We start from the raw sequence: 23,991 nt of genomic DNA on the forward strand, positions 1-23,991 counted from the left end.
CTCACACAGACCAGCACAGTGCATAGGCATTTGGTCAACACCACAAGTAATCAGACATACCACCAAAATATATGCATATAAATAATATGCATGCGCACAACAATACAGAAAGACACAGAAAGACACATGATCCATGTCCATATCCATTCTGGTGAGAACGTCTTCCTTTTAAAAGCATAACGGCTCCGCTTTGGGCTGGTCATTAGGCACATTCATTGTTCTGGATTTTTGGAACATATACATTTTACACAAAAGACACAACTCAAAGGCATCCAACAGAAATACACACATTAGCAGATGACCACACAATGCAGAACCACTAAGATAGATTGGCGCTCAAGAGTTGAGCGCCTGCCATGAGTACTGCGAATCATGGACCTTCAACTCTGGACAGGGCTATCTCAGCATTTCATTTTTTTCAACACTGATAACCCAAGTGTTACTGAGATGGACAACAGAAACACCTACTATTCAATAGACCATCCATTTAGTAGTGTGTGCTATATCAATGGCCTTTAATATTATTAAATAGAGACAACAGACACACATACCACAAACGCACAACATAACGCAGAGACAGGTCCACTCGTGAAAGAAAAAATAAGCCTGGGTAGTTACTCAAAAGGAAGCAGCAGATCACTATCTGATAGCAAAGAAGAGCCCCAAGATAGCTGCAAACACCATGGCAGTACTTTCCTAGTATTAGATTCTCTCTTCTCATTCCCAGTACTTACTCGGTGAGGTGCACCTACTCGCCCAGCACTACTTAATTCAGTCTACATAACTCTTAACTCTGACTGAAAAAGCGTGTTTTTTTGTTGATTTATTGTAAATCTGCTCATTCATTTGTGATGTATTAAGGTAAAAAAAAGATAGAGATGTCTGGATGGTTGGTCTTGTTGGTTCAGTGGGAGTTGGAGAAGTGTGGCTCAATGGTTAGAGCGGCAGACCCTGATGCAGAGGTCTAGCCCGGGACCAGGGTTCAATTCCCCGCCTCGGCGGGTCTTGGGCTAAAAAATTCCACGGACCTGATAATTCTCGCCTCGGTGCCTATTCCAATCATGGAGTCACACTCTGCAACTCTGGGCAATAGCTTGCTTAATCTCCACAACGGCCCCCACAACGCTAAGGATGCCTGGCCTCCACCTTGGGGGTGCCCAGGAGTGGACACCTCACAGGGAAAGCCAGGATGGGTTCCACAGCGGTATTCATAAAAGCGCCTTGAGACCCTTGCGGGTGAGTAGTGCGCTATACAAGTATCAATTTACATTTAGTTTCGCATATATCTTTAAAAAATAGGTTCTGATGGCCGGAAGGGCTTTTTTCCGGTCGGCCGTTTCTGTACCGGAGGACTGGCACTCTCTCGCTCTAACAAGATGATTGGCTGGCATCAACATTGAGAGAAATGTTGTGACTGCCACTAAAAGATATGGGGACTTGGTCCCTATATCTCGAATTTTGAGTAACAAATTAGGATCTAATGGGATAGGGTAAGGGTATCCTGACCCCATGGTCCTTGGCCTTTATTGTGGAGGAGGGTGAGGTCTCAGAATTTCTGCCCATTGGTCCCGTGGTACTCTTGCTGGACCCACAAGCGAGGTTTCACAGGACCCACGGCTACGCACCTCCCCCTGTGGTACTCCTGTGGGATTACCACACAACTGAAGAAAAAGACATGGTCTGGTGTAGCAAGGGTTTGGCTGCCGGCAGGGTGCTGGTCGAAAGGTCAGGCCCTGCAGCCAACACCACGCCACATGCAAGCAAAGGCCTGCGTGGCTGGAGATTGGTGGCCAAAGAGATTTTTGCTCGCCACTGCACAGAGATAGCCGCCTGCGTGGGGTTGGTCTAGGCCCTTTGTCTAGGCACTGTGACCAACTCCCTACTATGGATGTTCAAATGGGGTACTCATTGAGGAAGTTGGGTAAATATGAATATGAACAAAAAAAATCTCAACTTAACTGAGAAATATGAAAGTTTAAAGTCAGGTTATAGATAACTAAGGTAATAAGATCTTACTTTAAACAAGAAAAAAACAGAAATTAACTGAAAAAATACAAAGGTTAAAGTCCTATCTGAAACGCTGTACTGGTTTATAGCGTAGTTTAAACAGCAACATGTTGGATAATGTCATCATTGATGGCATTGAACATGTCATTAGTGATGTAATATGTGAAGTCATGAGCAGTGCATGGTGGAGGTCCAAGTTATCATTAGCTCAGTAACTATAACTGGTGAATTTATGGATAGTTATAGTTAAATTAACATAATAGAATTGAAATGTTTCCATTACGATAGCTAGGAAATGTTTCTTTAGCGTTTACATGGGAAATGCCTTTTTTGTTTTGCTAATATCTTTGGCCTTGTTTGACAAAACGTTCCAAAACGGTGCTACTTTTTAACTAGCTTGTTTCAGGGCGAACCGTCAAGCGGGGGCAGTCCCAAAACGCAAAATCCCCATAGACTTATTTTAGGCAGCGCTGCTACAAACACTGCTGAACGAAATTATGGCACATTTGGCAGGAAGCTAGATATTCGTTCACAGATTGTGCTTTTTGTGATTTGGTGTAATTCTGTTCGGTAGTTTTTGAGAAACTAAGCTCCAAAAATATTTTTATATCTGGACGGTTGGGTTTCAGCTATTCTCGCAAGAGTCCTTTGAACTCACTCTAAAAAAATAGAGCATTCTGGTTGATCCAGGGAGCTTTTTTTCCCCCTTGGACCACTTTGCTCTACATGGAAGACATACTCCTGCGGGAGTGAAGGCTCAGATTGGCTGCCAGCAAGATGATGATGATGCAGCATTGTGAAGCTGTGGGAAGAGGAATACAAACGTAAAACTTCACGGAAGACAAAATAAAAAATATATATAATTACACTTACCTGTCGCTCCGGCCGCCACCTTGCTCCCAATCCTGTCCTCCCAGATGTCCATGAACTGCTGCACAGGCTCCCAGATGCCAATCACAATGCTGCTCTCATGATCGGAATAGTATTCCCAGCATGAGAAAAGTTCTGGGATTGCTCGAGGGCCATGGTTCGGTGCTCAACAGAGACTGGGATGCTGTGTTAGCTATCCACCCGGCTGTACAACCCAGCTGGGGTTGGAGAAAGGCTAAGTGCGCATGACAGTTTTGCCGGCCACAGACGGCCATCCAATCAGTTATGCACACTTAGCAGTTGCCACCACTGCCCCCTGGTGCGACAGTGGTAGTATGGATGGCCCAGCCCCTCCCTCGGCTTGTCTGGCAGCCTGCAGGATGAAAAATAAAATGATAATAGTTTTATTATAAAAAAAAAAATCTCGTTTGTGTCTCCTGGCTTTCAGCAGGGGATTGACACTCCACCCCTATAACGGAGAAGCCGCCCCTGAAAAACAATTTGTTTGTTCACCACATTATATTGGTGTTTGCTTCATTGGAGTGCCATAATGTACACACACACGTGTAGAAATGCCAATTATATCTAACCAGTTGCTAATGTAATGAAAAGTGACTATGAACATCTTTAGCAAACATTTTTGTTGAAAAGAAAGGAACAGCACAGTAATGTTAGGCTGCTCTGATATTGGGTGAAAAATGTCACTGCGCCTTTAAAGAATCACCATCCTCCCATAATGCTTGACTGGACAGTTTGGTCAGTTCATTTCATTCATTTTTACAGTAAAAAGGGAGGATTATGGTATGAAATTACACATTCCTTGTTAATTGTTCCAGGGAGGTGGGAGGGCCGGTGGTAAGTAGCTTTTTCTTCCTCCTCGAGAGATCCTCCTAAGTGGCCAATAGGCACTGAATAGAATAGCAAGTCATCACACATTGCCGGCCCATCAAACATGAAAGAAATACTCCGAACAGCTAGTTCAGAACATCGGTGCAGGATAGGCTGGCATGTCCACTGGTGTGTCTTCTCACTCACTGGCCTGATCACGGGTGAGACCCCTTGTAATAAATGCGAGGAAGCCTTCATTATTGTGGCCTGAGCGCTCTGCACTTTTAACGTCATTGTGGGACTTACATTTCCAATGTGATTATGGCAATTAAATGAAAACTTGTACTCAACTCCACGCCCTGAAACAGTTTTTTGACTGTACTTTCGCACGTACTAGGTCAGGGCGAGGTAGCTCCGTTTCTGGGGAAAAAAATCATATTTCTGGAATTGTCAGAATGCCATATGGGGAAGTTTAGAGTTTGTCTGTTTTTAATAAAAAGAGACCGTATCTACCCGTTGCATTGTTTGTTGCTTGCACATAACTTGAGACAAGTGAGAACCCATTTGCAGGGCTGTATTTTCTAAGACCGGTTTATTACTGGCAATCAAGCCATTATTCTCTGTTCTTCCTTCCTAAGGTTAAACTTTCCAACCTGAACTTGGACGACCATGCCAGAAAAAAACTCATTAAACTTGTAGGAGAGCGGTACTGCAAGGGCACAGATACACTTACCATCACAGCAGACAGGTATGGTAATCCAAGAGAGAACGGGCTGCACATGGTGCCCTCTGGGTCAGCACTGGCATGCGACACTGCTGTCAATTCTTAAATTGTTAAATGCTTAAACCTCCTGATTCCTTTTCATTGTAATTGGTTCAGCTTGCAAGTGACATTAACCATGGTCTGTTGGTGTATACACAGGAGTATCTGTTACCTAAGATGTGCCAAGTTATTTGTGACTTTAATGATTCTCTAAATCAGCGCTTCTTAACCTTTTGCCTTCTGTGGACCCCCACTGAATCACTGTTGGAAGCCTGGGACCCCTATGTAAACAATTTCTACGTTTTGAACCGGAAAATAATGCATACAAATATAGAAACTAGTCTACCGCAAACAAATACACAAATTATGAAGTATTTTATTTCATTCACAAATAAGAAATATACAAACATCAAAATGTTAATTTAATTTCAATCTGAGTTTTCAAAAAAATCTTTTTATTTTTAAAAGACAAAGTGATCTGCTAGACTACCCGATCATTTTTCTCGTTTTTTTTAATCGTAGTCTGCTCTTTTTGTCAACGCATACCAGTTCTTTTTCAACTGAGGCATCCAGTTCATGCTAAATTCATTCGCTCTGCTCTGACAAATGAAGATAAGGATACCAACTTAAATTTTACCTTCCAGTTTCAAATTCCTACACCTTTGCATAGCGTTTTAAAGCCTTCAATTTTCCTTTTTTGTAATGTATTATTCTGCGTATATTTAATTTTCTAAACCGTCAAAGACGGTGAGTAGGTGTGGTGGTATCCTAAAAAGGGCTTCGGTAGGTTAGGATTATTACTAAGAGATGTAAACTGATGGAAGACAGCAATATGGCAGATGGATCAAATATTCTGCCAGACCATATGATAAACCAAGAGTCTTAATTTTAGTGTGTTTGAAATAAGCTGTGTCAATGAGGCCCTTATCAGTTATGACCATCCGTGTGAAGATCTGGTATTCTGGAAATAAGCCTACCAAGTGCCATAGACCTGCCCCAACTACTACGGAGAGTCTTGAAATAAATGCAGATAAAAAATAAAGCCAAAGAGATGGTAGCCCTAGGCTACCCTCACTGCGAGGAAGTTGCAGGTATCTTATTTCACAACACAGTTTCTCATATTGCCACACCAAATGCTGCCAGATGCTTTCAGCTCTTTTTTTAAGAAGCTCTTAAATAGATACAGAGGAATACACCAGAACTGATATAGATAACGTTGAAGAATTACCATCTTAATGATGTTACACCTACTGATTAACCCAAGGTGTAATCTGCCCAATTTCCTGAAGGTGCTTAGAGAGACACTGTACAGGGCTTCATAATTGAGAATAATAATAGCATCCATATTAATGAAAATTTGGATGACAACATATATATCTGACATGACATATCGAGGATAGCACCCCACTGAAATGTCATTGGCAACATCCCCAGTCTTATCTGCATTTAACCTATGCCCGAAACTTGGCCAAACAACATGTGGCTTCCTCTATGCAGGGAGAGCTTTCTGGGGAGAAGAGGTTAGAAGCGCAGTGTCAGCGTATGCCAGAAGTTTCCCCTCCCAGTTATGTTAACTCCAAAGTGGGATAAAAGCTTACTTTTTAAGTACCTGAATATACGGGTCCAAATATAGGGCAAAAAGAAGCGGGGAGAGGGTGCATCCCTGTCTCGTACCCCATCTAATTTGAATGACATCAGAAAACCCTCCTGGGTGTTAACGATGTATACAATCTCTGGCTCGGTATAATAAATCCCAAGCCAACCTCCATCACAGACATGACTGCCCAAATATTTTTCATGGGGACCCTATTGAGCACTTTTTCAGCATCCAGTAGTATCGCCCCACCTAGTGTTTTAGACTCAATTGCCACATTAAGTACAAATATGGGCAGGTTAATATGAGAGGTGGTATCTTGCGAAGGAATAAATCTATGCTGTGTGGTGTTGACTAATGATCCTATAACCTCAGCCAGGAGATTGACCAATATGTGCATGTAGATTTTGGAATCACAGTTGATTAGTGATATAGGGTGATACAAACCACATTTTAGCGGGTCTTTGTTTTTTTTTTTAACAAACATAGCAATGTATATCCTGCCCCATAAAGGTGGTACAGAATTTTAAAAAGCCGGGGTGTTGACCAATTCCAGAACTAGTTGACCAATAATATTTCGAAAATGTTAATAAAACTCAGCTGGGATAGCGTCCGATCCAGCCGTTTTACCTTAAGCTAATTGAGAAATGGCTTTTATGACCTCTTCGCCCATTATTGGAATGTCCATGTTGGCCCTCTTCATGTTAGTAAGCCTGTTAAGTCCAATGGCATGAAGATAGTGATCTATCATGGCCTTAGATGCCTGGAAATCATCCTTGTACAAACTAGAATAGAACTGATGGAGACTGAAAGGATTGGTGAATGTCCATTAGTTATATTACCCCTCTCATCTCTTATGCTTGGTACTAGATTTTTACAATTCTTGCCCTTCAGCTGAAATGGCGAAAGTTTTCCCATCTCTTCGCTGTTCTCAAAACATGACAAACCTAAATTTAGCTAAGTACAGTATTTAGGATCCTTATTGGACTGGAGCAGGAGTGAATGCTTGAATTCTATGTGAAGGAGCTCCTCTTGCATCTTGAACTCTGCAGCCTGTTCAGTTTTCTCGTATAAATAACAAAGCTAGGGGTCTGTCCTCTAACAAAAGCTTTAAGAGCATCCCAAATCATAATGGGATTAGCCGACCCTTTATTGACACGGATAAAGTGCTTCAGGCCGGAGCCCAAATAATTAATATACTCAACATCTAGTAGTTTACGATCAAAGGTACACCTACGCAATGCTTTAATATTAACCAATTTACTTTTTTCAAGTAATAATCAGAGCGAATTATGGCCTGAAAAAATACCGGGTTAGGTTTAACTGCTAATGATGGTAAAATACTATAACTCACGAAAAACATTTCTATACAAGAAGAGGAGTGATGGGGTGCTAAATAAAATGTGAAACCAGGCTCGCTCTCCATGTGAGTTTGCCATACATCGCCCATAGCGTAAGACTCAGCCTTAAGGCTGCCCTGCAGTTTCTCATACACCAGTGACTCAGCGGGCACAAAGTATTTGAGTCTACTCCAGATCGAAGAGCCAGATTAAAGTCCCCACACATAATTATAGGCACCGGCCATGTATTGAGCTCCCCCAGAAAAAAATTGTACATGGCAGGGTCATCCGTATTGGTTGCATAAATTACGCACACTGTCACCTGAATCCTTCGAGTTCCTATGTGAGCGATCTAGCCACCTCCCCAAACTATCCGCGTGAGCCCGATAATATTGCCACTCCTTCCCTTTGATATTAAAGCCAACCCCTTTTGAGGAGCACCTATTCCATTTGTTGCAAAAAGTGTGATAACCAATGCTGTTTATTTTATGTATTTTACGGGATGTAAAATGAGTCTCCAGAACACAAGAGCTGGGGCTTCAGTATACTTCCTCCTCCCTAACATATCTTATCTCGGCTGCAGAGGTCAGGCCATTGAAATTCCAATAGAGAATTGGCACCTCCTGAGTATGAGTACCAGAAATGTCATCTATTAATAAGGAAATATGTTTTTCTCTACGCACAGTATAATGATTAGTACATGCAATTCAGGGAGTGCCACATCTTTACCTTTTCAAGGTCCCCCAGCACCCAATCCCATCCCTGTCTCACTTTGCCCAGTGAATCTTGGACCCAGCGGTGGGGGTGCACACCATAGACCCCCATCAGATGGATGGTTAATGGCACAACTGATAGCAGCCCCCCACCCCCTGGCCATTAGCTGGAATGCTAACTATAGATAATTGTCACCTGAAGCCCCATAAGAAAAATGAAGAAGAAAACACAAAACCCAATGCCAAACTTAGCTATATGAAATACCATTTCCACAAGCTTGTGATACATTAGTTAGTCCTGAACCCAAAGTAGTAAAATTCAAGAAGGATAAGCTCATGTCACAAAAAGCAGTGTGCTGCTATTCTCTTACATTTTTAGAAAAAAAGGTGAACCGACAAGAAAATAATTAATTCAGTGCTTTCCCCGCCCCATTGTTTAAACAAATCTTGCACCTTTACCGGATCATGGCAGGATATTGTCTAGCCTTTCCAAAAGATCTTTAAACTCGCTGTTTCCAGTAAGGAGACTGTCGCACACAATGTCTGAAAAACATAAATCACTTCCCATAGGCGCCATCTACTTCAACAGTCTCCCGACAAAAGTCAGACCTCACAAAGAATTCGTCCCCACAAGCCTGAACTGGTTTACCAGGGTAAGCCATTTGTAATATTTGCTGCCTGAACATGAAATTTCCTAAGAAGATGAGGATGGCGTGGAGTACTGGGCAAGACAAACAGCAATAGCAGGATGCTTCAGCATCACACTTGAATGAGATCTGTGGGATTCTCTTAGGACTTGCACGCCTCTTAAATGGACATGCCATTCAGTGCTCACCTCAAATAATAAAGACAGTCCTTACTAGGGTGAACCGCTAAAGTTACTAAATAAACCTGAGCTCAACCCCCTAGTAGCTATGGGACAGAGTAGACAGGCTTAACTTGTGGGCAATGTGTAAAGTATTTATGCAACTCTAAACCTGTGATAAAGTCAAAATGCAAAACAATAACAAAATCCCAAAACACATTAGAAAAATAGAGTAAAATATAATAAACAAAATGACAAAACTCCAAGGGAAACCGGAGATATGAATTCTTAAAGTTTTAAGTAGGAATATTGCCAGAAGAAGTAAACAATGCTAATAACAATCAATTGTTGTGGTAGACTAGACGTAGGCGCAAGTTGACACTGACCGTGATGGAGTGCTAGTCAGATACACCAACTAGGTTTGTCCTGGGCAAAACATTTTAACATCTGACTTTAGTCTTTAAGTCCTAATCCACCACAGGTGTACACTTCTGAAGCACCCCGGGACCTTGGAGGAGGCACTTAGAGACTCACAGGGTCTAAGGCAGAGTCCAGTCCAGGTGTAGTTGCCACTGATAAGCTGTGCAGTTGCTTGAAAGGCTTCTTGTAGCTTGTTGTGCCTCTGTAGCTTTCACAGGTTGTTAGCCTTTTATCTTTGCAGTCCACTTCTCTGTTCCTGGGTACAAGAGAGCGCGACGGTCCAGTCCTCCAGCGTTCTTCTCCGGTTGCAGACAACACGTTCAGTCCTCCTCTCATCTACCACTGGTCCAGGAGCATTCTGAATAGGCTCCCTGGATATGTCACATTTAAGCCAGGCATGAACTAGTGGGTTGGAATGACTCCTTGTGATACCCTAACAAATGGGGTAAAGGTATCCAGGGCTAATCTTAACCACTTCGGACATTTTAAAAATGACCGAAGTCTTTGGTCATGCTAAAGTTGGGCGCTGGGGGTATGTGAGCAGGGTGTACTATGGTAATCCTAGTGTCCATGTGTTTATTGACGACTGTATTGCTGTTACTTATTTAGCTAAAATAGGGATGTGTAGCTTTTCTTTTTAGCATTTTGACTGTAGTACATGCTTTGGCATACAACTGTCAGGTTTACAATTATGTACTATATATATGAGATATATACTTGTACTGTATATTGCTGCTAAGTGTATCCTGAAATGAAAACTAGTTTAAAAAAAATCCTAATGTCCTCCTACATCTAACACTAAAATTTAGTTTGAGGCCGGTCCTGTACCCACAACAACTTCAAAGACAGAAGTCTTGTAGAACAAAAGCTGAGTTTTCAGCAACCAGGCAGTGGATACACATTGATTGTTTTAGGATCCTGTTGCCCTCCTATGAAGTGTGCCCCAAATGTTATATGTAAACCCAACAGACCTGTCAAAAAAGGGTTTGACAGGAGAATACCAAAATGAGACCCACTGTGATTGGGACCTGTCTGGTTAGGGGGACAAAAAAAGGACCCTGTCCAAGTATCAGCTTACATTTGCCTTTGACAGGGGAGACCTCTTTAAAGTGTGCCCCAAGTGTCATATGAAAAAAACAGCAAACCTGTCAAGCAGATGTGACATTCAAACTGAATTTGATACTTTAATGTCAAAAATTAACCTCACAGCCCTACCCTGCTTATTCTGGCAGTTTTAGGTCAGTCATTGCTGCCCATTCAGGTCAGCCTATTATTTGCTCCTGGGAGAAAGTTCCCACCTAATGTACACCAATTTAAATGCTAATTAGTTTCTGCCAAAAGTGGGGTAGCAAAATACAGATTTAGTCTCTAGGGACTTCAGGCAGGACAAAGGAAACTTTCTAAAGTAATCTCCCAAAATATATATTTAAATTCTGACTTCAGCAGTGGATTGAACTTGTAATAAATATTTCAAAAAGCCTGAAAAATTAACTCGATAGCTGTTTCCTAGCCAGAGATAACGTTTATTAAACGTAATAATGTATCCTAGTTCTTTCCTACGAACGGCCTGCCTTACTACAGTGAAAGTAGCTTTTAGGGCCTTTTTCCTATAAAGACATGTTTAATATTAAGCTTGTACATGACTTGCTTTTAAATACATGCACCCTTCTTTTTGATCATTATGTCCTACTTAAGGAGGACTTAATCATTTTTAAAAGGAAGGTTTAACACCTTCCATGCTCAGGACGGCTCCCGGCCGTCATGAGTCACAGTAGGCATGTGCTCATGACAGCCGGGAGCCGTCCGAACGTTGCCGCTCTGCCCATGCGCGGTTAATTTCCCGCCTGTGCGGGAGACTTTATCAGTGGGCGGAGTTTGGACGGCTGCCGGGCAGAGTTTAGACGGCCATCATGAGCATACTCCTACTGTGACTCATGGCGGCCGGGAGCCGTCCTGGGTACCCGAGCTCCACGCCCCCCCCCCCCCCCCCCCCCCCCCCCCCCATGCACCGCGGCGGAATTTGCCGTGCAGCGAAGAGGTTAAGCCTATCAGAAAGGTGTTATGTTGACAGTGTGAATTTGCATTTTAACACTACATAGGCAGGCTACAATGACAGGCCTGAATCAATGCTTTGCAGTGGATGGCAGAATGAGTCCTGCGGTACCACTGCATTTATTTACAGGCCCCGTGTACACTTGGTACTATATACTGTGTACTTAAAGGCAAATTATGTTATGTTAATAGGATTTATTGAGCGCACAGCTACTCAGAAGAGTGTCCTGGCTCTAAGCAAGGCAGTAAGGGCAAAGGTAAAAGCGAAACAAAGAGCTACTGGACAAAAACCCAGGTTTCGAGCATTTTTACATAGATTCCAATATCTGGGGTCCGTTGATCCAATTATGACAATTTTTGTGTATTGTCTCTTACTAAAATGCTTTCTTATTTTTCTAAATTGGTTTGGAAGTGTATTGTGTTGTTTCTTAACCTTAATGTCATTTGGTGCTATTTGAACCTTTCACGCATGTTTTTTAGTGAAATGCCTGGTGCTCTGCTGCTTGTGTCATAGCGAACAGTGACTAAAAGAAGGGTTACAACGAAAATAGAGGAAATAAAGAACTTCAGCAGAACACTGTAGTTTACTTAGCTTTCTGATATGTTGGTTATTACCTTAAACAATCTTGAAAATACCGTTTTTTTTGTATGTAACTCCAGTTACTTGACTGGGAATCAGAGCAGTGATAACAGTCCCTAACCCTGAGAAACAGAAAGAGGATTAAATGGCTATATTCCATTAAAGCTTAGCAATCATCCTTTCTTTCCACAATCTCATTCATAAATGCAAAGGTTGTGTCTCAGACATAGTGCATCAAACCATAGACTCAATGTACTCCAAACATTGTTTAGAACCATAGAAGAAGAATTCCTCCAAAACTGAACCCGACCCTTTCACCTAAATTCAAGTACCTTCCAATGTCTGCAGTGGCTCTGAAACTGACCGTCCTCGTAAGCCTGTTTTTGGAAAGCAAAACAATGCTTTTACGTATGCTTTTATGGCCATACGCCATCAAATCACTAGACTACCCCTGCTTTATGAGTGCATCTTGAAGTCTCCAGGATGGTAGCTTCTTGTGAGACGATGAAGTCTGTGATCGCTCAGTACCTGGAAGCGGGGCGTTGTAGGACGTCTAATGTTGTACCTCCCAGTCTCCATTCAGAGGCCTGGGGGTGATGTCTTGTACCGTCATTGTATGCCTGTGTCCATTTTGTGGGGATGGAGGCCAGAGTACAACTGATATGTTGAGTTCGGGCATGTAACATTAATAGCAGTGCAGTGTTGAAAAGCTCATTGCTTCTTCAGGCCCCTTTTATCTTGCGTTTCGTGACAAACAACAGGCATCTTAGTTTTCCAGTATTAGAAACCTCCAATGGTTTTTGGCTTCAGTTAGCCCTTTAAACAATCATAACATGGAAGGATAGCCCGTCTATTGACTTACACACACTGTTGCCAGAGGACAGAGACTTTCAAAGCCTGTGCATAGTTACGGTCTTTAGAAATTTTAAGAGCAACATAGTATGATGAGCATGTGCACAGTAGTCACTCCACAAAAGATTCATTCAGCGGCAAAGAAACTGAAGTTATGACCTTTCTGGTGCAGGTGTGTTTGTATTAGTGTTATCATTGACATTAAGAGCAAGGGTTCAAACTGAGTTTGTCCAAGCAAAACCCATATTGTCTGCTCTGAGGTGGTAGCACCATAAAAATTCAGTCTGTGAATACAAATGATTGCTGCTCAAAAATGGAGGTCGCCAGCTTCAAATATCACTATGCATCATAAGCACGTATGCGTTTTAGCCAGAAAAATCATTTTATACTAAAATATGTTCATGTTGTAGCTGTTAGTGACCATGACAGTTCCGTTGTGGTCTGGCTGGACAGCGCAGCTATCGCCAGACAATTATGGCACATCGCTAGAGAGGGGCTTTGGATCCGCCCATATGTTGGTAAACTGGAGTACATGTTTTTATTGAGCTGAAGTTGTGTGCTTCCACAACAGAAGTGCTTGCCCTTCACACAGCTGTGATCATTTTGTTTATTTATCTAGATGCCGAGCTTGACCTTTCAGGGCCACACACATGTTATGTTATTTCAATTTTTAAAGCGCACAGCTGCCCCAGCAAAGGGGCATCCCGGCGCTGTATCTGGAAAAGAAACACAACTCAGTCAGGGCGAAAAAAGAAACCAAGCAGAGAAACCCTAAGAACCAATGGGAAAGATGAAGGTCTTAACGGCTCTCCTAAATGCCAGTAACTCATCCAGGGCGCGAATATGGGCAGGAAGAGAGTTCCACAGCTTGGGTGCCAACACACTAAAAGAACGACCACCTGCTCTACTTCTCTTAAAACGTGGAACAACGGCCAAATTTTGCCCAAATGACCTCAGCTGCCGAGGAGGAGCATAAGGAGTAATAAGATGCTCCGGTATCTGAGGCGAAGATTGTTTCAAATTTTTAAAAGATAGACATAAAGTCTTGAATTCAATCCTCTGAATCGGGGGTAGCCAGTGAAGCTTACGGATAGTTTCTTTGGCCGAACAAAATCTAGGAAGGCCAACCAGAGCCCTGGCAGCCGCGTTCTGAACGCGCTGCAGCCTGGTAATTTACGCCAGGTTAGCTCCGAGCAAAAGTGAGCTCGCATAATCGAGTCTAGATAGTATGGCAGCCTGAATTATCAGCTGTCGAGTAGGGGCGTCAAAAAATTTCAGAATCGGCCTAAGACCACGTAAAATCTCAAAGCAGGTGGCTGCTACTTTTTTTGTATGGATGGAAAAGCTGAGGGAGGGGTCTAGCCACACCCCCAAATTTTTCACCTCAGCTGCCGGAGTGGGGATAGGGCCCAGTTCTAACGGCCACCATTTGTCGCCCCAAAGATTGCTCTGCTTGCCCACGATCAAGACCTCGGTCTTTTTAGCGTTAAGCTGTAAGCAATTGGCCGTCATCCATCCTGCCACTGCACTGAGACCCTCTCGAAACCAGGTAGCCTCAGGGTCGGAATCCCCACTAAGTGCGACCGCCAGCTGCGTGTCGTCAGCGTAAGAGACCATAGTCCGGTCCCAACACTTGGCGACAGCAGCCAGCGGCTGCACATAAAGATTAAACAAAGTGGGGTTAAGTGCCGAACCCTGCGGGACTCCCTGGTCAATGGTATAGGGTTTCGACTCGAATGGTGGCGTAGCGACCCTAAAGGTGCGATCGGTAAGAAACGACCGAAACCAGTCAAGTGCCACACCATTAACACCTGCTTCTCCCAACCGCTGCAGAAGTATTGCGTGCGATACAGTGTCGAACGCGGCACTGAGGTCGAGTAATACCAGTGCCGCAGTTTGACCCGAGTCCAACACGGAGCGCAGATGTTCTGTCATGGAGAGAAGTGCGGTCTCGGTACTGTGACCAGCACGAAAACCATTCTGCGAAGGGTCCAGAATGTTAGCAGACTGAAGATGGTTAGCCAGAATGCCATTAACATGGGCTTCTGCTACCTTCGCGACCCAAGGGAGACGGGAGATGGGTCGATAGTTCTCCAGTTTGAGAGGGTCCAGTGCAGGTTTTTTCAAGATGGGAGTGACATAAGCTTGTTTCCATTTGGGAGGAATTATGCCCGAGGAAAAAGATAAATTTATAAGTTGGCGTATAGGGGGTAGGCATAGTGAGGCTGATTCTTTAAATTGCGCTGGTCTAAGGGGATCCGCAGGAGACCCGGATTTGACTTTGGCTACCAGCTTGTCAAACTCCTCCTCCGATAAGTCAGGGAGTGTGGAGAGGGCCAGGTTAGCACTAGGAATGGAGCACTGATCCTCCATTGTCAGACTAGTACTAAGGAAAGAGCGATATATATTAGACACTTTTTCCACGAAGAAGGCCGCAAGATCTTCACAATGTGAAAGTGAACAGATCTCGGCCACAGGTACTCTGTTGGCCATAAGATCTTTTAACACTTTGAAGATCAATTTCGTGGGATTAGAGCTAATATTGAATTCATGAGAGTAGTAGGCTGCCCGCGCCCTACAAATACCTCTATGATAGCTCTTAACTTTTGCTAAATAATAGGTTTTTTGCCCAGCCTCATAGGTCTTACGCCAAGCTCTTTCTGCTTGCTTACACGTTATCTTTAAAAGCCGAAGAGAGTCATTATACCAAGGGCTAGGTTCTAACAAGCGACTCTTGCTCCAAGCTGCAGGAATCAAGGAGTCAAGGGCTTTAGTGACCCATTCACAAAAAAGGTCATAGCCAGACTCGACACCCTCAAAGGAGCCTAACGGGAGACCACCGAGGAGATGATGGAAGTCAGCTAATTTAAGTTTCTTCCAGGGATGCCTAAGAATGACTCTATCTGATACTTTAAAAGAACGATCCTTGATCGTGACATGAAGCTCTATCAGATGATGATCAGTCCAAGCTATAGTTCTTGGCAGGAGGACCTTAGCCACAGTCAAGTTTGTGAATATCGGGTCCAGAATATGCCCCCCCCCCCCGCCCCCGTGAGTAGGGTGAGTGACCAACTGGGAAAACTGGAGTGCCTCCAGGTCCGCGAGAATGCTACTAATCGCTGGGGTGTGGGGAGTGTCAAAATGAAGATTTAAGTCCCCGATAATGCTGAAATTAGCCGACCCCAGTGCAAGAGAGCTTGCGAATTCTGGGAGAGCTTTCCTAAAAGACACATCACTGCCTGGTGGTCTATAAATCAGCAAACCAGACATAGTGAAATGATGGCTGATCGTGATGCAAAAATATGCACTTTCACAGCCAACTATGTCCAGAATTTTCCAGGTACAGGGGTAGCATGATTTAATTGCCACAGCAATCCCCCCCTCCCCTTGAGTTTCGATTGTGCGTGAAAATAGAATATTCCGAGGGGAGTGCTAGATTTGGCACAGCCATGACCTCATCATGCTAACATGTCTCGGTCATGAAGAAAATATCGGGAGTCTCATCAGATAGCAAGTCTAAAATGGCCTGATGATGCTTGGCCAGAGATCTGACATTAAGATGCCAGATTTTTAAGTCACAAGGGGACTGAGAGATTATAAAAGGGGCGACTACCGGGGCGTCACCCAAAGAAGGATGCACCGTGTGAGCTGAGATTGGAATATGAAGAGGAAGCGACAGCTTACCACAAGGGCACAGAAAAGGGCCACAAAGTGGGTCAAGGGGTGCATGTTTACAAGGTATAGAAAGGCTCCGTAGCCTAAGGAGGTCCGCCCTAGAGTACATAACTACCGTCGATGAAATGTGCAGAGTCTCTGGTGCCCGGCGCTTCCTTAGCGCTGACGGGTGCAGACGGGCAGGACTCTGGCACGACTCAGGCGCGACATGACATTGCGAAGCTGGTAAAGTGTCTCAGATAACTAGATATTTTTGCAGCAGCAGAGATGGGAAGAGGGCAGTCATTCACTTACAGGATTTTATAGGTCGGGTTGACAGTGCCACTGTCACCTGCAGGGCTTTAAATGAGCCGGGTAGCTCCGGTTCTCAGACCCGGTAGCAATTTAAAAAGGACATTGAAATGGGTCACTTTCGGCCCCTCTAATCATGGCCTGAACTTTTCAAATAAAAAACACTAGCCAGTTTCTGAACAATGAGTGTAAAAACACATTAAAGTAAACCATGTAGTTCTTGCTTAAATTTTGCATGGTTTACCTAATCTTGCATTCACTATGAGTGTTTGCTTTTTCCTGGATATTGTGTTCCTTTTGTTTTTTCAGGCAGCCTATTACTCTTGTCTTGTGCACAATTGGTATTGAGACGCATCCAGGTATTTATAATGATGCACAATTAAGTTGTGGCTGAAGGCAGTGCGAGTTTCTCTCTGTGCCTGTTGGGGGCAAAAAGGTGTTGAGAATAGGTGGTCATCCAATCCATGGCCTCTCTGCAAAGCGCACAAAGCAATTGTCATGTATGCCAGTTGCAGTTGTGATTTTATGAAAATGTGAGAGTAGGGTGACACTCTATACGATTTAAGTGTATATGTTTAAGCCATACCATTAATTATATGGGCCCCAATCCTTCCACGAACTCCCAGTTGTTTCATCTCACTTAAAGCCCTGGTCACCTGATCATTTTACCTACACCAATATTATTATACTGTTGTTTGCTTCCATGCAAATACATATCCATTACTATGCTGCCTACTTGTAGTGTTTCACATTGCCTTACAGCATTCCTTTAAAGCCAGACCTATTGGCATTTTCAGTGCGTGTTGAACATGGTGTTTGCTGGAGTCTTTTTCTCCAATTAGACCAATGCAATAATTTCACTATCAATGTAGTTAGAAGTGACAGTTTAAATGCTTGCTTGTTTTGCCACCTTGTGGCTGAGAGTGGAATATATATTTTTTAAACAGAAAAATAGGTTATTGGCCACCACTAATAGTGCTATGACATTACTTTATCGTCAACAAGACCAAGAGCCCTCGTCGCTTTTACATTATGGCCCAAGGTTTGATTTTCGGCTTTTCCTGGTTACATACTTTTGGAACCATAAAACTATCGCCTGCAAAGTGCTTTTCGATGTAGTAGTTCTCACGCAATTGTTTGCTTTTTGCTTTTTTGTCTTCAACAATAGAGCCAATTGCCATTCGGCTAAATGACAACTCCCCAGTAGGATGTCACCGCGGCCTCTTCTGTGTGGCCCTGTTTTTTAGCAGCGGGAATTGGTCATTCCGTCCCGGTAGCGGTTGGTGAAATTGGAAAGGGTAGGGACGCTTCTTGTATTCTTTAACACGTGGGAGGGAGCGTTTCACAGTTTTTATCACTTTTATTCAGAGACATTTATTAAAACTGTTAATAAATGCTTCTGAATATAGAGATATAAACTGATGTACTAAAGTGAAACGCTCCTGCCTGTTAAAAGCATACATTGTAGAAAAGTCAGCCCATATCGCACCCGATGCCCAGGCTGCTGGTGCAGGGCGACTCTTCGTTCCCATAATAAATAATTACCAAATGAAGAGACGGGCACTGGAAGTAGGAAAACAAGAACAGAGTTTATTACTCATGAGGAGAGCATGTCATTTGGGACACTCGCATAGTGTCTTCGGGAGGTGCTCTAACAAGTTTCTCTGAGGCTTCGCCTTTTATACACAGGTTTATGACACACACATATCCTTCATTACAATCAAGACATTGTAAAGTACGAAGATTTTCCAACACGTGGCTACAGTAGGGGCCCTTATCCTCCATACAATAGGAGGGGGCTGTCATGCAGCTGAGTGTGCTGTTGATTCTGTTGGAATGTGTGCTCCTGATCGAATCTCAGGGGTGGGGTGGCCATGATCAATAGTGGCTTCTTTCAAGAGAGACGAGTGCATACAGTAGTGGGCAATAAACTGTATCCTTGGGCTAAGGGATGACCAGCGGTCCGTGCAAACAATTAGGTTCAGAGGAAGAGGTCATCAAAGGAGGGGTATTCATGGAGGGACAGGAGGGGTTTGGTCAGGCGCGGGGTGCGATTTCTCAGAGACAGAGTCATGCGGGAGGGGAGGGCTCATGACTTGTGCGTGTGAGAGCGGGGGCAGTCAGGGTACATGGGGGAAGCTTGCAGGGTCAGGGAAGGGGCTGATGATCGATCGTGAACCGGGAGACCATGATACCTAAAATGGCTGTCGTGTACGTGTGTGCATGGGTCTATGCTAGCGGGATAACACAGTCAGTGTTTCAGCGATATCCGTTCTGCTTACAACAAGGGGTACAGTGAACACAAATGAACGCCGCTTATGTGTATACACATTGCCAATTTAAACAACATGAGACGAGAGCACTTTTAAAAATCTCAGTTCAGGCTGCACACATCACAAACTGACATAGAAAAGTGCACTCTTGTATGCTTTTAACATGCGGGAGCGTTTTACTTTAGTGCAACACTTTATATCACTACATTGAGAGGCATGTATTAACAGTTTTTCTAAATGCCTCGCGGTATAGCATACATGCCAATATTTTAGAAGAGGAAAGTGGGAAAAAAATCACCCCCAGAAATCTGGAGAATGTATTTCTTCCATTGACTTCTATTGAGGCCTGAATCGGGACTATTGTAAAGTATGGGACTTGCAAGTGTGCTGCTGCCGGATCGGATATTAGAAATGCAAATATGTTTTTTTCCTTACCTGTCAGGAGCACAGCAAAATTGCTATGACTGGCATAGAAAGCATGATAAAAACAGGGCACAAGTCGTAAAAAAAGAAGTGGGGGACGCTGTCACCGGAAGTGACGTCACACCAGGAAGTGACGTCACGAAAGGTGCCGAGCTCCTAGTCCCAGAGAGGCCAAAGAGTGAAGTCTAGCTGTTTGGCTGGGGGGACGCGGTCCACCCACGTGGTACCCCGACTCGAGCCCTGGATAAAAATATTGTTCACTGGCCTGCAGGATCAGGTTGCTGGCAGTGCATTCTCCGAGTCGCACAAGACCAGCCCCTGTCGGCTGAAGCCTGCCGAGGAATCGGGTTTTTGCATGCAGGGATCAGGAGGCGGGAGACTAGCCTTGACATTGGTAGTCTCCTGCCTGAATCAGGAAGGATGGCATGCATGATATAGTGATATAAACTGATTTCCTAAGGTAAAATGCCCACGCATGATGAAAGCAAACAAAGGGAGCACTTTTAAATATGTGAGCTTCGGTGTGCTCTGCTGTGCCAGGCTCCGGTTGGTTTTTATTGTTGCAAAAACAGTAAAAACGAACCACAGACTGGCAGGCATGATGGAAGGCCTCCATCCCCTTGGTCCTAATTACTTGCAAAACCTGCTCTGGAACACACGCGGAGGTCCGCAAGAGGGTGTGCTGCTGCTGTTTCAGTCTAGGATGAGAGACTTGAGAGTGCCAAGCGTGCCCCCTCTGCCTCAGATGTAAATACTCACTATACACAGATACTGTGCATGCGCAGTGTATTTGTTTATAGCATGCATGTGGCTCGATGTCACAGAGTCTGAGGACTCTGTGACCCAGAGTCACATGCCTGCAATCCTTCACAGGCTACAAGCAACACCCTTGCCCAACACATCACAGGTGACCAGTTGAAAAAGGCGGTTTACTTGCAGCCTGTGAAAGTGATTGACAGGCAGTCCACGGAATACAGGGCTTATGCCGTAGATGACTGCTTATAAATATGATTCTGCTGCCGTAATGAATGGGAGGTCTTTTCAGACTCCCGAACATTGCAGGCCAGGGCTGTCCCTAGGTCAGTCCTTAGACTGTATAGGGATTTAAAAAAAAATGTTTTAATGGAAATGCTGAGCATGTGTCCCATTCGAAAGTGCCTGGCTGCCTGAGTCGTCACAGCAAGTGCTAGAGGCAGCTAAGTACTAAAGCAGCACCCAGCATGGGCTTAAAGCCCTTATTTAATTGAAAAACAATGTGGGTGGCGCCCTGGTGCCCTCTTGTGGCAGCCTCAGCTCTTCCATCCACCAGCACTGTACAACCGATAATCATCCCCTAGGTATGTATGTATGTATGTATGTATTTGAGCTTGCACTGCTACCCGGAGGTCTCCTGGCGCTGTATAACGCTGGGGAACCCGTCCTGGCTTTCCCTGTAGGATGGTCCCTGCTGGGAGTCCCCAAGGTGGAGCCAGACATCCCCGGCGTTGATGGGGCCGTTTTGGAGATTAGGCAAGCTAATGCCCAGAGTTGCCGAGTGGGACCACTGATTAGAGTAGGCACCGAGGCGAGAATTATCGAGTCCGCTGACCCAGGTCCACGACCCTGCCGCGTCGGGAATTGAACCCTGGTCCCGGGCCGACTTCTGCTCTCGGGTCTGCTGCCTCTAACCAGTGAGCCACACTACTCCACTTAGGTGTACATTTTTACATGTTCTTGCACTGTCAGCAAATGCCCATCAAGTTCTAGGGTAGCAAAATGGAAAGTGGAGTTGGTTCGTTGGGGGGGGGGTAATGAGGGTGCAGTATTGTATAGTGATATGAGGAAAGGAAGAGGGTCTATTGAAAACGTTTATGCATGGGATTATTTATTAGATTCCCTTAAAGATTTAGAAAAGAGTGATTCTGGGGAAGAAAATGGGTAAAAATATAATTTGCAAAGTATGTGTTGCAAACGTACTGTAATGGGGACTGGACTTAACGGAGAGTGGTGGTAGTAGGGTTAAGTTGCTCAATATTGTTATTCATGTCTTATTATAAATGCTAATAAAATATTGTTGACAAAAAAAGCTTTGCAATGTCTGCTTAAGAAAGAGAACAGGCTCTGGTAAGTGCTGCAGATATTTTCATTCTTTCAAACTGACAACAGGCCCTCCAATCTTTAAAATATTTTCAGCTTGTGAGAGAGGAGCAGGACGTTGAACAAGCCACTGCCCTTCCAGCCCATCCCTGCCCTTCCAGAGAGAGGTGCCAAGGGAATGGGCGGGGCTTGGAGCCCAGTACAGCATGATGAGGCTCTCCTACCCTCTCCCAAAAACCCTTACAAACGCTTCTCAGGCTTTCACATTCTGAGCTTCCATGAAGAGCTAGAAGCCCTCTGTGCAGGCGTTTCCAGCTCACCTTGCTTTCACCTTGTTATACCGTCTCTTCCCTGGTAGGCTATGGGAATTGAGACAATATTGTGTGAGAAGATAGCATTGTGTGAGTTGGAAGGGCAGGGACAACACTTGGACAACAGGATGTGGGAGCACACCGCTGACCTTTCAGGCAAGGTTCGCCCCTGGCATTCTGGGAAATGCAGTCTCTTGTAGCTCGCTCCGATATTTTCGAGTGTTTCGCCAAGGTTGGCGCAGATAGTGCTGATCTCTAGACACGTGTTTCTGGTTTATTAACCGTCATCAGTAGAGAATGCAGTCTTGTACTTTGGGGTTTGCTGAGTAGGCTGCCAAACATTATATCAGGTCCGGGACCTCTCACTGGCGCGCAGGTGCTTCATCCACGAGCTTGTCAGCTCAATGACTCACGGGAGTACTTAAAATAGACAACAGGATGTGGGAGCACACCGCTGACCTTTCAGGCAAGGTTCGCCCCTGGCATTCTGGGAAATGCAGTCTCTTGTAGCTCGCTCCGATATTTTCGAGTGTTTCGCCAAGGTTGGCGCAGATAGTGCTGATCTCTAGACACGTGTTTCTGGTTTATTAACCGTCATCAGTAGAGAATGCAGTCTTGTACTTTGGGGTTTGCTGAGTAGGCTGCCAAACATTATATCAGGTCCGGGACCTCTCACTGGCGCGCAGGTGCTTCATCCACGAGCTTGTCAGCTCAATGACTCACGGGAGTACTTAAAATAGACAACAGGATGTGGGAGCACACCGCTGACCTTTCAGGCAAGGTTCGCCCCTGGCATTCTGGGAAATGCAGTCTCTTGTAGCTCGCTCCGATATTTTCGAGTGTTTCGCCAAGGTTGGCGCAGATAGTGCTGATCTCTAGACACGTGTTTCTGGTTTATTAACCGTCATCAGTAGAGAATACAGTCTTGTATTTTGGGGTTTGCTGAGTAGGCTGCCAAACATTATATCAGGTCAACAGTTGGATTGAAAGCAATTACCAGACTAAATGTGAAGGTGGGGAGGGATCTGGACAATATCCGTACTGCTTAATTTTTACCAGACTAAGTTAACTCCTAATTTGACAGCCTTGCTTACTTCCATGTATTTCGACTCACTGTCATGGCTTCCAAAGAGAAGAATTTTGTTTCTGGCATTGAGACTGTGAAGGAAGGCAGTGTGATGAAAATCACTCTTCTAACCGAAACTTCAATATGCGCTGTTCGCAAATTTGGGCCTACTCACCATTAATCTTGGGCATCAGTCTTGAGGGAAGTTGCATGTGCAATTATAAAATGAAGGCATGAAGTTTTGACTCGTAGGCACCAGAAAGTTTCAACGTGCCTCTTAGCTCAGTGTAGGTAAGCCCTCTATCCGTTTTAGGACAACCGTCAACAGTGAGTACTGTCATTCTGCAAGTGAACCTAAGGAATGGATGAGCAGGAGTTTTGCAGCAATTATTTATTTAACATGAGGCCATTATAGTGGCCATGTTTTTGTGACAAAGAGGACTATTGGTTTTCATCATATTTTATGGTTGAATCACTGCCTTTTGAAGTCATCCTCTTTAGATGATTAGTTTAGTGTTCACAGCCTGTATGAGTACAACATACCAGTGTAAAAGGAGGTGCCCCATACAACTTTTTCATCAAGAACCTGTACCCTCCCTGCCATCGCCAACTTCCTCAAAGTTTCTTGGGGGCTGGGGGGGGAGCGTATGTCTTTCTTTGAAGGGCCATGAGTAGACCTTGATGATTCTAGATATCCTGTGTAGAGCAGTCACAGCTGTTACCATTGTTACGGTAGGTCCCTTTCTTCTCAAGCTTGCGCCGGGACACTCTGTTGAGTATCTGCGTGCGGTATAAAGTGCTGTAACATAACATTTAACAGGTAAAAATGGAATGAGCAGTTACTAGTGAGTTATCCTTCTCAAAGAAGAGCAGTCACCTCCATTATGTCTGCTTATTAATGAAAGGTTACAAATTTTAGTGCATGAGGTTAGAGGTGAATTAAAAAGGCAATGCCCGTTGGAGCAGACTCTTTAAATTAGCATGTCCATATTTGCTGTCTTTTTTCAATTCTATCTATGCCACTTCTAATTCCATTATCCAATCTAAGTAGA

At 44.2% G+C, this 23,991-nt stretch overlaps 1 protein-coding gene across 1 annotated transcript in view; it reads left to right on the forward strand.

Moving 5' to 3' along the window:
- The window catches only part of MRPS35 (mitochondrial ribosomal protein S35), a 303,716-nt gene that overhangs the window by 174,197 nt on the left and 105,528 nt on the right, over window positions 1–23,991 (forward strand). The window contains exon 6 of the mRNA XM_078673752.1: window positions 4,344–4,453. Coding sequence (XP_078529878.1) covers window positions 4,344–4,453 — 110 coding nt within the window. The remainder of the gene's footprint in view (window positions 1–4,343; window positions 4,454–23,991) is intronic.

The sequence above is a fragment of the Lissotriton helveticus genome, chromosome 1_1 (genome assembly GCF_964261635.1).
Source record: "Lissotriton helveticus chromosome 1_1, aLisHel1.1, whole genome shotgun sequence".
NCBI classification, from domain to species: domain Eukaryota; kingdom Metazoa; phylum Chordata; class Amphibia; order Caudata; family Salamandridae; genus Lissotriton; species Lissotriton helveticus.